General features: G+C 36.6%; 2 protein-coding genes across 3 annotated transcripts in view; one reads left to right on the top strand and one right to left on the bottom strand.

Annotated features, from left to right (window-relative positions):
* Positions 1 to 454, bottom strand: part of rai14 (retinoic acid induced 14) — a 36,161-nt gene extending 35,707 nt beyond the window's left edge. For both annotated transcript variants that reach the window (XM_015047806.1, XM_015047807.1), the window contains exon 1: positions 158 to 454. The gene's annotated coding sequence lies outside the window, so the exon portion shown is untranslated. The remainder of the gene's footprint in view (positions 1 to 157) is intronic.
* Positions 455 to 2,843: 2,389 nt separating this feature from the next.
* scarb2c (scavenger receptor class B, member 2c) lies at positions 2,844 to 13,548 on the top strand. Its single transcript, XM_015047805.1, has 11 exons — positions 2,844 to 3,077; positions 3,816 to 3,973; positions 4,685 to 4,829; positions 5,124 to 5,407; positions 6,769 to 6,888; positions 7,540 to 7,718; positions 7,821 to 7,939; positions 10,270 to 10,343; positions 11,395 to 11,446; positions 11,734 to 11,886; positions 12,193 to 13,548. The coding sequence occupies exons 1-11, from the start codon at positions 2,955 to 2,957 to the stop codon at positions 12,229 to 12,231; spliced, it is 1,446 nt and encodes a 481-aa protein (XP_014903291.1). The 5' UTR covers positions 2,844 to 2,954; the 3' UTR covers positions 12,232 to 13,548.
* Positions 13,549 to 14,135: the final 587 nt, after the last annotated feature.

The raw sequence follows: 14,135 nt of genomic DNA, 5'->3' as shown, positions 1-14,135 counted from the left end.
CGAGCGAGATCAGGTTAAACGCCGTGGGATTGAACGGGAGCTTCTTGAGGGCTCCGCTGAGATTTACTCACAATTAGTTATGAGCGGTTTGCTTACAGCAATGTCCGCAACTACAACTAAATTACCTCATGTGATTATGGAGCTATTAGACACTTACCTTACTGTGTTGGACTCACACGGACAAATAAAAAGACACCACAGCTTGCTTGCTTTCTTTCTTTTCTCTTTTCAGGACAAAAACTGATCAGCTATTGAACAACACAGACAACAGCGAGCAGCGGTGAAGCCAAATCAACGCGGAGGATGCATTTAAAAGCTACAAAGAAATAGTCCGAGACAACACGGTGGTTCGACTCGGCCCGCATGCATTAAAAGTTCTGCCGTTCGTGGACTCCGTCCCTCCTCTGGCTCCGGACTGAACTCAAAGGCTGCCTCTGCCCGAAGCCCAGTTTAGGAAAGTGACGTCACGCCCCTGTTCTCCATTGTGCCCCATTCATTGCTGTTAAAGGAGCGTTCCGCCAATTTTAAAATAATAATAATAATAATAATCCCACAGGACCAATAAAGGCGACAAGTTTAATTCCTGAAGGATCCTAGAGATTTACAATATTTATGTGATTTTTTTTTTTCATAGAGGCTGTCAGTTTAGATATTATCCAGTTCCTACAACACATAAAAATAGTATAGTATATTTCTAGGATCACCATTTTTCTTTCTCTTTCTCTTTAACTTTTTTTTAAATCGTCATTATTGAGTTTCTTTTGTTTCCTGTCCAGTCCACCAGGGGTGTCGCTAGAAAGTTTTCAAATGGGTGGCCAGATGGACACCACTATTAATTTGGTGATGTCACAGCAAAATAAATTACCATGTGGTCTTATACAGAGGGGTGCGTGTGTGATGGACATATATTGGCATGCTCTGATGGAAATTTAAATTGCACAAATAGAGAAATTTAATGGGTAGCCATGGAGGTGTTTGCCAGAATATTAAATTTATTTGTGCTGAATGTTTGCATTCAGCACAAATACATTAACAAAACCTGATGCAGAGATATACAGCTTTCATTTGTTATTTAGGATTGACCAAACATGCGTTCGCAACATGGGCCAATTTCTATTTATTTTCTGTTCACATTTTGTGCAATATGTCACATGACTGAGCTTTTCATACATAAAAAATAAATATATTGTGCTCTTTGGCTTATGCAGTGTAATATGTCTCAACATGTAAGCTGAAAACCTTTGCTATTTGCACAAGTCACAGTCATTTTACAGCCCCATGTTGAAACAGTACTGCAATGAAACTTTATAATGCAAGCACAAACTCGTTAGTACTGTTAGTCAACATCACAAAAATGTTGGTATCATGTGGAAAGATGAGATAATTTGTCCAAGGTAACCCGGTAACTGAGCATTACATCAAAGTCAACACCAGAGAAATAATGTCTGTGAACTCATATTTGTATGTGCTGGAAGTTTAACATTTTTTTTTTTTATTTACTTTTTTTTACAAGTGTGAATTGTGTTAATACTAAAACCTTGTTATAATTAGTGAAAGCAAGTGAAAGACATTGTCAGATTAAGATGGCTGGAGCAATTCCTCATTGGTTAGTCTGATTACCTGATGTGGTGTCAGTTTCATAGGGAACCTTGACTCAAAAAAATAATAATAAAAAAAACTACAATAATTCCAGTAAACTAACAAACTAGAAACAAAGAAAGACGGTCGAGAAAAAAATATGACAGTGACATCTAGTGGAAGGATGGTTTAATGTTGCTTATTATTAGGTAGCGACAGGGAAGCTGTTGTTGATGCCGTTATTTCACTCATTTACTGTTTATGTACTAGTTTGTATTTTTTTTAATGAAAAGAATGTGTCTTCTATCTCAACATTGTGCAGTGCCTTGAACATTTTCACACCTTTTCAGCTACTTCACAGTTTGTTACATCAACTTCAACCATAACCAGGATATTATGTAATAGACCAACATACAATTTTGTCATTGCAAGTAATATGTTTTTATAACATAAAAAGCTGAAAAACGTGGCAAAATGTAATGCAACAAAAATCTTTCAGAAGTCACATGCACTCCTGAAGTCCTTTTGAAAAGGTTTATATTTATTTTGAAAAAACATGAACGGAATGCTGTACAATCCAAACTCTTATTCCTTTAGGGTGACTTTTACCGCCGATAAGGCGCCACTGTGGAAAAATAGCCTTCTGGCATTTTTACAGAAATGTTATTAATCATCTGAACCTGTAAAATAAATAAATAAATAAATAAATAAATAAATAAATAAATAATCTAAAAATAGAAAGTGTGACTCAATGCAAACCAGCAAGACATGAACATTCAGCTAAAGTGACAGGTCAGGCCATGAACCATAAACTTTCTGGTCAACAAACAAGTAGAAAAAACACAGTGGAGAACTTTGGTGGCTAAACTAGCCAGATTTGATTGGAATTGGAGCCAAATACATGACAGTTTGTGGAGAATGCTTGACAATGCTTGAGTTGAATGTCATAAAACATGACAACCCGCAGAAAAAAGGTGTGGTCAGGATTGGAAACAAAGAGTGCTCGTACTCAAGATGGATACTAACCTTCTGTTTTGCTTCGACAGTCAGCAGTTACTAAGAAAAAAAAAATAACGTTTTCTTCCATTACTAAAATCCATAACAAATGTTATATCTTTTGCTAAAATGTACTATGCATCAAACACATTTAATGGAGCTGCTGTAATGCGATCGCAACCCCTGAATGGTCAAAAGGATTCGGCAACTGTCGACGAAACCGGAAATGGTAACCAGAGCAGCTTTCATTCCGGATGTGAAGCTTTGTTTCATCGAGCAACTTCCTTCTGGGGAAGGAGCTTCCTCCGATCCAAAACAAAAACAGCTCCGTCACTGGCTTCTCTTCTCTCTTTCTTATCGGTTTCTGCTGCTGCCTCAATATGCTGGTGAAACCTTGTTTCAAATACGTCCTCGGGGCACTCGCTTTGCTAATGCTGATCGTGGGGATATCTTTAGTTTTATCCAAAGCATTTCCAAATTTTCTGCAGTCGAAGGTTAAAAAGGTAAGGAGTTAACATAAGCTGATGTTTATTTTTAGCTTAACATCACTCCTAGGTGGTCTAACTCAACGCATGTCTTTTTTAAACAGTACATTTGCGAACATGACTGTTATTTGTTTGTGCTTTAGCTAGTTTATACTTGAAATGAAATGAAATGCAATGAAATTTTATTCGAACATGATACAAATACAAATATAAAAATAAAATAGTGCCCAGTAACAAGAAGTGCATAAAAAAGAAGAGAAAATACAGATTTTTTGTTTCAGTTAACATATCATGCTCAAAATGGGGTAGGAAGAAGTGAGAACTTATAAACTCCTACCCCCTAAACACTTGAAACTTTAGAGTCCTACTGTCATTAAACAAATCGAAATCAAACTTCACTGATTTAAAAGCTTTGGGCAAATGTGTTACTGCTAATGCTGCACGCATTTAATCAGTTTCATTTAGTAATATTTAAACTGTGTGTGTCTGTTAATTCTACTGATTATGTGAGCCGTTCTAATGTTGATTAATAATGACAGCATCGCAGCTCACGTGAATAACCGCAAAAAATTCACGTGCAGTTTTAACAGGATTCAGTGTTTCGCATCATGCTACTCTTCTTGCACAGAATGCACACTTCATAGTGATGAGGATAAATTCACTCTTTCCTGGTCATGTGACGAGAGACAATTCATCATGTGCAGATGATTCATCCATGGTCAGATCGTTTAACCTACTGCCCTTTGTCCCGCTTAGGACGTAGTCCTAAGAAATGGAACAGAGGCTTTTGAGGTTTGGGTTGATCCTCCTGCTCCGATCTACATGCAGTTTTACTTCTTCAATCTCACGAACCCAGCGGAGGTCTTGATTGGGGAAAGACCAGCAGTGACGGAGATTGGACCTTACACATATAGGTGCGAAGATGGCTTATTTTTGTTATTTATTTTACCACGGTAAAGTATAAAAGTTGAGAAATGGTAATAAAACATTATAACCCGAAACAGACGCTTATCTCTAACTAAAGATAGGAGAGGAGGAGGAAGTGGAGCAATGATTTTGTAAGTCCCTTTGAGTTGTTAAACTGGAAAATAAGCTCCATCTGATTGGCTGCCCAAAGTGATAGTCTTTTATAACCACATGCTTTGCACTAAGACAAGGTGAAAGCAAAGAGGTGCCAAGAAACAGAAAACAACAAGCAATTAAAGTGACCACAGTCTGTAACATTTTGTTTCAGTTCCTTTAGGGTTTAATAATGCCTTCCAATCGCTGTAGCAAAACTAAAAAAAAAAACCTATCTAGGGAAGCAATGTTTACTTCTTGTCAGGGTTTCATTTGCTTTCTAATCCTGTCTGGTTTAATGCATAAACATACTAAAAAGCACATGCAAGTGTGACTACAGTGAAAGGTAGTTTTACAAAATATTGACTCAGGGCACTTTATACCTCTGTACCACTTTCTTTTAATCTAACACAGAAATACTGGAAAATGTGTATAAGCACAAGGAATAGGGATATTTTTGCAAGATACTACAGCTAAAGTTTAGAATGCAGCCTGAAGGTGTTGCCGTTTATTTGGCCTTAAACTACAACCATAATGTGATTTGTCTGTCTAATTTTTCATAACAGAGAATATCGGCCCATGGAGCAGGTGGTCTTCCAGGAAAACGGCACAAGAGTTGCGTCAGTCAATCCTAAAACTTACATTTTTCAGCGCAACATGTCCCAAGGTCCTGAAAGTGACCTCATCAGGACGGTCAACATCCCTGCCATGGTGAGTTCAAGAAATCCCCTCTTATTTTTTGCAAAAAATATACTAGGAATATTTTTTGTTTGTGCAGTAATTTGGTTACATGAAAATATCTGCAGATTTTATGTATTTTTTTAATTAGAGGAAAATATCTTACTTTAGAAACAACAAATCACTCATGTAAAAAAAAATCTTTATTATGCAAATGTTTTTAAATGTAGTGAAAATTTTACCTTTACTTTCCTTTACAAGTGTGCTGAAGGGAATATTTAAAGATGTTTTCATTATTTATTTTTTTTTTTACTTTTTTTCTAATAGACACTAATGGAAAGATTTAAGGACAATGCAGTTGCAGCCAATCTGATCTCTGCCTACATGCGAGCCACTGGTATCGACCTGTTCACCACCCACACTGTGGGAGAGCTACTATGGGGATATGAAGACGACCTGCTGAAAACTGCCAAAAAGTTTGATCCTGAGCTGGATGACTTTTTTGGACTTTTCTACAAGATGAATGCGTCAAACGATGGAGAATATATGTTCTTTACTGGCCAGCAGAACTACAAGGACTTTGCTAGAGTGGACACATGGAATGGGAAAAGGTAGAGACTTTTTTTTATTTTATTTTAGTTCATCATTTATTCATCTATCAGTAAACCAATGAATCCACTGAGGTTTGAATAAACAAGTTATTGGATCAGTATTTATTGGTCCAATAATACTTACCCAGCTGTTTTTTTCCCACATTGTCTCCACAGTTAATCCGTCACTAATCTCGAGGTTGTTGACTGTATTAAATGAAGTGGGTCATATGAGTGAAAATTGTTCTCCAGTGCGATGCAGCTTGAGTTTATCATCTCAAAACATTTACAGCACAGTGTAACTTTTTATTATTATTGTTATAGTAGCATAATCTCAACCTGAAAAATCAAACTCTAAATTTGAGTGCATTGATTTAGTTTGGAAATAATTGTTGTTTTTTTTGTATGCACTCATGTACAGCACAATTATTGGTACCTTCTTATTATTGCTTTGTTTAACCCCCCCGCCCTCCTCTTTTGCCAGCAGGCAGCCTTTAGTCTTTTATATCATTGCACAGAAAGAGGGAGAGAGGAGAGGAAGCTTTGACCGTTTTATTTGAAAAATATGTCTTAATTGTCCAGAGTCCTTGGCGCTCTCTTATGTAATCCTCTCACCAGCTCAGCCCATTATTTAACATTTTTTCAGAGGATTTAGGTCTGGTGACTGAAAGGGCCATGGAAGACGGTTGATTTTATGTCTGGTATTGATTTATTTTTTTTTTTATTTTTTTTTTATATAGTTTAGTATTGTGCTGAAATCTCAAACAGTGATCTATTTTCAATGTCGTGTCAGAAGCCACATCATTTATGCATAAAAAGTTCTGAAATGTTACAGAGTCTATATACCATGTAATCTTAGCAAGGTTGCCAGGATCAGAAAAGGAAGAGACCCACAGCATCACAGATTCTTACTATGCTTTATATTTTGTAATGAAGATTATTTTCCACATTCATCCTTTGTTTTACCCTCCTTTCTTTTGTTTCATTGGAAAGACATTCTGCCATAAGAAAATAACACTCAAGTATCGCCTAAAAACCCATTTAAAATGTACGTTGTTTTCAGTACACAATGTAATCTCCAGAATATCTTTGACATGAGTGCCCTGGCTCTTTCATCTAAATCCCACATTTCCATTATTTTAGAATCAACACATTTTATTGGAATTGAATTTAGCTGACATAAAATATAAATTTATGTAGATGTGTTTCAGACATCTTTGCTAGAAGCGCCATTTATAGCAGAAGGTGCTCTTTGTCTGTTAGCCCTTTTTAGTGTAGCGAAGCACAGGCCGTCTAAAATCTCCAAGCTGTTTTTAGCCTCTGAAATGACAAAATACTACAGTGACAAATAATAAAAGTAAACATTTGGATTGTGAATGCAGCTCTTTGGATTGGTGGACGTCTGACGAGTGCAATATGATCAATGGAACCAACGGAGCGTCTTTCCACCCAGTCATCAGCAAGAATGAAGTCCTCTACATGTTCTCCTCTGACCTGTGCAGGTGAGGTGCTGACGCAGCAAATATGATTCCTGAAATATAAAAAAATTATTTTATGTTTTTTTTTTTTTTTCCCATTTTGTGAAAAAAAAAACGGGAAAAAAAAACAGTGCATCTTTAAGTAATTTTCCTTTTTATGTTTCCATTTCTGTATGAAAAAAATAGCTTCTGCTTTCCCTCATGACCCGTTCTACTCATGCAGCATATCTGGTTTTAACCTCTGACCCCGGTGTTGGCTAAAGACATTTAGTAAAACATTTCCTAAGCCTTATTCACAGTGTTATTTGGTGCAAGGATTAAGAATTAAGAATACCACTTCCTCTTGAGTTAGTTCAGATCAGTAGGAGGAAGTGCTCATGTGCAGCACAACTATTGGCACCTTTTTATTAACGCTTTGTTTAACCCCAGCAGGTGCAACATGTGGGCCTACAACCTGCTTAGCTTGTTCACTAAAACAATAAGTGCCAAGATGCATGTGAACGTCGGAGCACTTACTGTAAAACCTGTTGCACTCTAAGCTGGTTTCCTGAAAACCATAGTGTGCAAAATAAATGCAGTTGTTCCTCTGCGCTGCATATCAGTTTTATATAATCATCTCTGCCACCATAGACGACCCGGCGTGTGATTTGTATTTATTTATTTTTTGTTTTCAAGGTCGTTGTATGCCGTGTACACCAACGACGTGACGGTGAAGGAGATCCCTGGCTACCGCTTCGTTCCCCCCTTCGAAGTTTTCGCCAATTCGACCGTGAACCCGGCCAACACGGGCTTCTGTGTTCCTTCTGGAAACTGCCTGGGCTCAGGCCTGCTCAATGTCAGCGTGTGTAGACAAGGTGGGTGGTGCGGATATGCCATCGATTATACGGAGTCTCGGTTCTTGATTAAATTTGGTTAATTATAATGTGCTTCCGTAATCTCATCTTGGTGCTGTTTAGGGGCTCCCATCATCATGTCCTCACCGCACTTCTACCAGGCTGATGAGAAATTTGTGCAGGATGTGTTTGGGATGAGGCCCAATAAGGACAAGCATCAGACTGCCATCGATATCAATCCAGTACGATTTAACTTTATTGAACTGAACGTATGGCACACTGTATTTTTTTACTTACCGCTTTCATACAATATACATACAATACAGTCTTTAATAGAATATCTTTCTTTAATAAATTTGTTTTTAATACATGCTTACAGGGGCAGTAGCCCAGGGCAAGCAGGTGTCTATCTTTTATATTTTTTATTTCTTAATTTTTACAATTACATAAAAGCACATCGTGCTTTTATGTAATTACATTACAGGTGAGTTGTAATAATATTTAAGGATTTTTAAGAATATAGCAGTTCTCAAATATTTAGAAAATAATGAAGTTCTAGTATTTTTATTTTGGGGAACAACATGGAGCTACTGGCCAAGGGACATATTAAACCTACCTTCATCAGTTGGTATTATCAGTTCATACCCAGTTTATGTATAGGACTACCTCTTAATCTGACACAACCTGCCTTTGAAAAATAACTTTTCCTTAGTAAAACTGTCTCCAGCACAGGGGCCCGCCTGCTTTTAAACTATGTGCAGTACAAAATGACACCACTAGGTGGTGAAATATCTCCGTTTTTGCATCTGCTTGTTTACGCTGAACCTTGAAACTGGTTAAAAATTAAAGTAGCGGTACTTGGTACGAACCTGTCACCAAAGATAAACTGATAGGTGATATCAGCTTTTTGTACTGTAAAAACCTGATTGGTCTTGGGGTAGAAAAACAATTTTAGGACAAAAAAATACCTGTAAGTTCAGGGAAATTACAGATTTAGTGGGTATTGCGTGTAAATAAGGCAGGAAACATTGCAGGTGTACAGTACCTCACAGAAGTACTCGTATTGTTTTGTCATGTTCCAAATGCAAATTTGAATGTGTTTTAATAGGATTTTCTCTGAGAGACCAATGCAAAGTTCTTAATAATTAAAGATGGTGAGATGAAAGGAACGGGATGAACAGTTTTAAATTTTTTTAATTTTTTTTGAAAAATGATTGTACATCATGCTTTTTTTTTCTTTCTGACTGTATTCTGCATCATTGCTGTTGTTTCATTGCATGAAACCTTGACATATTTAGCAGAATATGACATTTGTCAGAAATAATCTACTAGTACAAAGTTCTGCAAACATTTTTAGTTACAAAGCTATCAAGGGACATTGACCAATATTTCTTAAAAATAGAAGCATGGACTTCTAAAAATAGAAGTGTGACCTTCTCTAAAATGTGAACTTTTGTCTGGTTGCACAACCAAACTGTGTAAAAAAAAATTGGTTTGATTTAAAAAGTTTTTTTTTTTTTTTGGCATCTTGCATAGCTTCCTTTTTTGCCCCTACTGCTTTTTTTTTTCAGTTTTTAGAGAGTCATTATGATTTAATTCGATTCATTTCTGCACTAATGCAAAGTTTCAGATCTGAAAAATGAAAAATGCACATTCATGCACAGGCATAAAGCAAAGGAAACCTGCACCTAACTGTGACATAAGCTTTTATCGTGTGAGTTACACGTTTGCACTCTGTAAACAACATACTGTTTATCCCCAGTTTGGCCTCCTTTCTGTACTTGAGTCTTTGTTCAAAGTCCTCTAAACATTCAGAGCCAGGAAGCCGTTTTTCCTGTGGAAGACTGAAACATTGGAGCCCAAGACGTACGGCGGCTGTCATTTAAATCACAAGGTTGCTGCTTTGAGTCTCAACTTATTATTATAAATATATATTAGAGAAATCTGTTAGTCGATGGTTTTACTTCTCTTGCCTGCCAACTGACCTTTATTAATGTAAAGCAACAAAAGTTACAACACTGGAGAACAGTTGGTAGAAATAGAGAATATTTAAAATAAATAATAATTAGGCATTCATTTTCAAAGATTACTCTTTAAGGATTAATATACAATTGGGAAAATTATGGAATTTCCATTTCAGGATCTGAATAAATATGGAAGCCGGAAGGCGTACGTACATTATTGGTCTTACTAGACTTTATTTCTTGTTACATCGCCAATAAGTCGGACCCGTCAGCAGCCCACTTCTCTCTGATCCTCGTTTCATCCATCCATCCATCTGTGGATCCATTGATCTTTCCTTCATCTATCCTTTCTTTCCTTCCTCCTGCTCACTCCCTTTTTTGCCTGTTGTAGTCTTTTCTGATTCTCAGTTAAAGCCTAATCTCTGTCATACATTTGTAGTGAACTAAATACTTTAACTATTACGTAAAAGATTGATATTTCTGGGAAACTGAGTCTGGAAAAATGTTGAATTTTGCTATAAAAATGCGTCTTTGCCCTGTAGGTATGACAATGGGCATTAATTGTCTCTTGCATGTTGTCCTGACAAATTCTGATTGTGTGTTTACAGCTGACAGGAATCGTCCTACAGGCAGCCAAACGTCTCCAGATCAACGTCTACGTGGAGAAAATCCCAGGCTTCAGGTAATCCACTCACTTCCTTCAGCTGTCACTTATGACTCAGTGGATGTTGGGTTAATACGATCTTCTTCATGATGACTTTTGATAAAAAAGCTGAATGATCATGCGTAGCTGGGAGGGGCCATCTGCCAGTGAGATAAAAAGCAGTTTTGCCACCATCATCATGATTAGTGGACTTTTGGCCTGACTTTTCTCACTTGTTTATGAGTCTATATGACATCTGATAGAAGCAGCTGTGGGATCATTTCAGAACTTTCCTGTTTTTTCTGCTCTCGTGTCGCTTTTTCTGTTTCAGCTGTTCGACATTCAAGTGTTATATTTAAATATGTAGAAGTCCTCTGTTTAGAATCGGTGCTTTGCAAATCTCTTAACCCCTTAACTGTCACCGTCAAAAACCCTCCCTGTTCAGACGGCAGCCGATGGGTCCATGAGGACACCGGTGTCATTATGAAAGTTAAGGAGATAACATCCCTAAGTTTAGATTATATTTAAAGATACACTGAAAATATCCCTTTTTAATTCAAATAATTAGCTTAAAGTTAATTTTTTTAAGAGTAAAAAGGTGATGTAGGAAAGTGAGACTTTCAGCTGCTTCTGTTAAATCCAGCTGCTTTTTACACATGCACAGCTTGTTACCATATGTGTTCTGTGAACACAGACATTGGCGGAGTCAGAATCAGTAACATTGTTGGTCAGAACATTGTTACTGACCAATGTTTTGACTCTTATTACTCAATGGATGAGAAATAAGAACCAATTTCTGCGTCTACCTCAGTCTTCTCTTGTTACTGGGCAAATATTGATGTAAATCTTCTTGGTTTGAACTCGGATTGGATCTGGACTTGAGTACCACTACTTTTTTCTTGGGTAGGCATTGTGTTATGAAATGTTGCTCCATTTGAGCTTCCATAAGTAATATCATTTTGGCAACATTTGCCACTTGCCTATTGCTTTACTTAACTGTTACATTTTACTGTTTTTCACACTTTGGACATGGGAACAAAATCACCCTCATCATCTCTACATGTATATATATTTTTTCCTTCTCTTTCAGTCAAACAGGAAATGTGCGGACCGTGGTTTTCCCTGTGATGTATCTTAATGAGGTAAAAACACACTTTCTGACTCCGGCGTGGCATTTGCAGTCATTCACTAGAAATCTAGTTTAATTAATCTTAGTTGAGAAACTACTTGAAAGACAACTACTCTGTTTTATAGTTTAATATAATTTCATGGTCATATTTAATGGCTTTGATTATCAACCTTGAAAATTATTTATAATTCTAATAATCTCAACTTAAACTTCATTTATTCATTGTATTATCGGAATAATTTGTTTACTGTTATGGAAAAGTAAAGATTTTCCATTGTTCTACCTTCAACTGACCACCAGAGCGTTCTTATTGACGACGCATCGGCCAAGAAGCTGCAGAGGGTCAATGTCCAGAAGAACGTGGTGGAGAATATCCCATTCCTTGTGATTGGTCTTGGCATCGTCCTGGGAGTAATCTTTATGCTGCTGATGTGTCGACAGAAAGTCCCAGAGGTGAGTTTGCGCCGCAGACGATCAATACAGTTGTGTCATCGCAAGAGGCAGTACAACGGTTTTGTTTAAATTTATTTATATGATCAAATAAAATTACGAGTTTGGAAAACAGGAATAGTGGAGTTGGGTGCCAAAACTCCTGTCTGGTGGATTACAATTAAGAAAAATGTAACAAAATTGTAGCAATTCGGAAACATCAAATACTTGTTCAGCAGACGTCGCAATTATCGAACGCCGAATAACAAATTCTGCATGTTAAAAGGTTGTTGTTTGCTCACAAATTGTGTAATGTGTGCCGTTTTTCAGAGCACTGAAGCAGAACGTCAGCCCCTGATCTCATCGTAGCACCAAGCAGAACCAGTGAGGACGATCACGGTGTTACTGGCATAAAGTTAGAATAAAATAATCTGGCATTTAGACTCCTAACCTTTAGGCAGCCACTCATAACCAGAATCACGTCTTTTCAATATTGTAATGCTTTCAGGAATTTTGTGTGTTCACAGCAAGCACTTAAGTTGATTGTTTTCATGCTGTAATGTTGCTCAAATTTCTCTCTTTTTATTTTTTATTAAATCTTATTTTTCTAACCACTAATTATGGAATTGCAAATGAAGAAGAACTGAGCAATATTAAACCTAATTATCATTCTTCATTGCAAATAAATGCAATGGGTAGCTGCATTTATTTGCAATGTATATTTACACATCCACAAATATACACTGCTGTATTTGTGTATAGATATGCTATATTTATACACAAAATGGTACCTGAAAGTGTTTGCCACTTTCATGTGTCCACAAATCAACTGGCTCCTATCAGACGTCGTTTTCAGAAAAAAGAAAAAAAGAAAAAAAGAAAATAATCTGTTTTATGGTTTTGTGTTAACTGAAAGCATGTGCACTGATCACTGAAAGGTTTAATGTAATGAGTATGTTTTTTATAAACGAAATGTGCTGTATTAAAAAACGGCTTCAAAAGTCACTAATTGTTTACTCAGTGACGATGCTCGAATTTGTTGAAGAAATATAACTGTGATTTACTTGCTTTTAAAACGACGCCAACCTGCAGAACCTGATAATGAAAAAATGTGTGGAATAAAACCCAAACAGTATTGGTTCTCGACGATAAAGGGATGGTTTTTATCTGCTGTGAATGTGTTTGCATGGAAAGGTAAAAAGGTTTTTTTTTATTTTTTTTTTTTATTACTTTCTTTTTTATCCTGCTCAATTCAACACTATGTCTTGATTTAATTTTTATGATGCCTCTTGGGGATTTTGCTAAACAGTACAAAAGGTTTTCTAGAAGTGTTATATCTGATGTATTTTTAAGTTTGTTTTCTATTTGAAATGTTAAGCTGCTTGAAAATTGTTGTCGCCCAGCGGGACCGCGGATTTCAAAGCTGCTTATTTGTTTTAAAACATTGGTTGATTCTATTCAACATCATAAAATTATCGTGAAATTTCTTTATTATAAATGTCACCATTTACTAACAGGTGCTGTTGGTGTTCTGTGCTGTTTATGTAAGAGATCGTTTGCACTACTACTTAATAGTCTAAACATAATATGTAATCACTGATGAAATTAACAGAAAAGGTCGTGTGTGTTATTGGCATCTTGTCTTGTTATTCGTCATGACCAATAAAAGTCTGATTCATGTCATCACGATATTGTTTGATAAATTGTTCAGCATCATGGAAAAGAGAAGTTGTAACTTGAAGGGAAAATTATATGAACTGCTAACTATAATTTTTATTTCCTCCAGAAATACATCAAAAGTACATATTTCGATTAATTGCACTGTAAATAAGTAAAATAAAAGTCTAGACAAAGACAAAGAGAGGTTTATATGCAACTATGTAGCATATAAACCCCTAAAAAGGGGTGTTTTGGGAAAAAGACATTGGTTATTATCACAGCTGAATAAAATATATGTTTTATTAAAAAGGTAATTTGATTGAAGTTGGCTGGGGGAAGTTGGAGTTCCCTTTTTTACTCAACTTCACCATAACTGCAGCTGTAGGACAAGTTAAGCGAGTGCCGACTTTGTGCTCCAGATTCTGGTTGTTGGCTGACTTGCAGAACCACTGAACTCCCTCCAGTTCCCTCACATCCACCTCTTGGCTTGGCTGACGGAGAAATCTTGGCCCGAACAGTACATGTTCTAGCAGAAGGATCACTCTGTCGAGGGCTGCTGGTCCTCACTTTAAATGTCAAATCAGGTGGTGCTGAAGTGGTCCCAGATGTTTAAC

Source organism: Poecilia latipinna, unplaced genomic scaffold (genome assembly GCF_001443285.1).
Source record: "Poecilia latipinna isolate Pla-1442-1.1 unplaced genomic scaffold, P_latipinna-1.0 Scaffold843, whole genome shotgun sequence".
Taxonomy (NCBI): domain Eukaryota; kingdom Metazoa; phylum Chordata; class Actinopteri; order Cyprinodontiformes; family Poeciliidae; genus Poecilia; species Poecilia latipinna.
The sequence above is the reverse complement of the archived record's forward strand: the minus strand, read 5'-3'. Positions and strand labels throughout refer to the sequence as shown.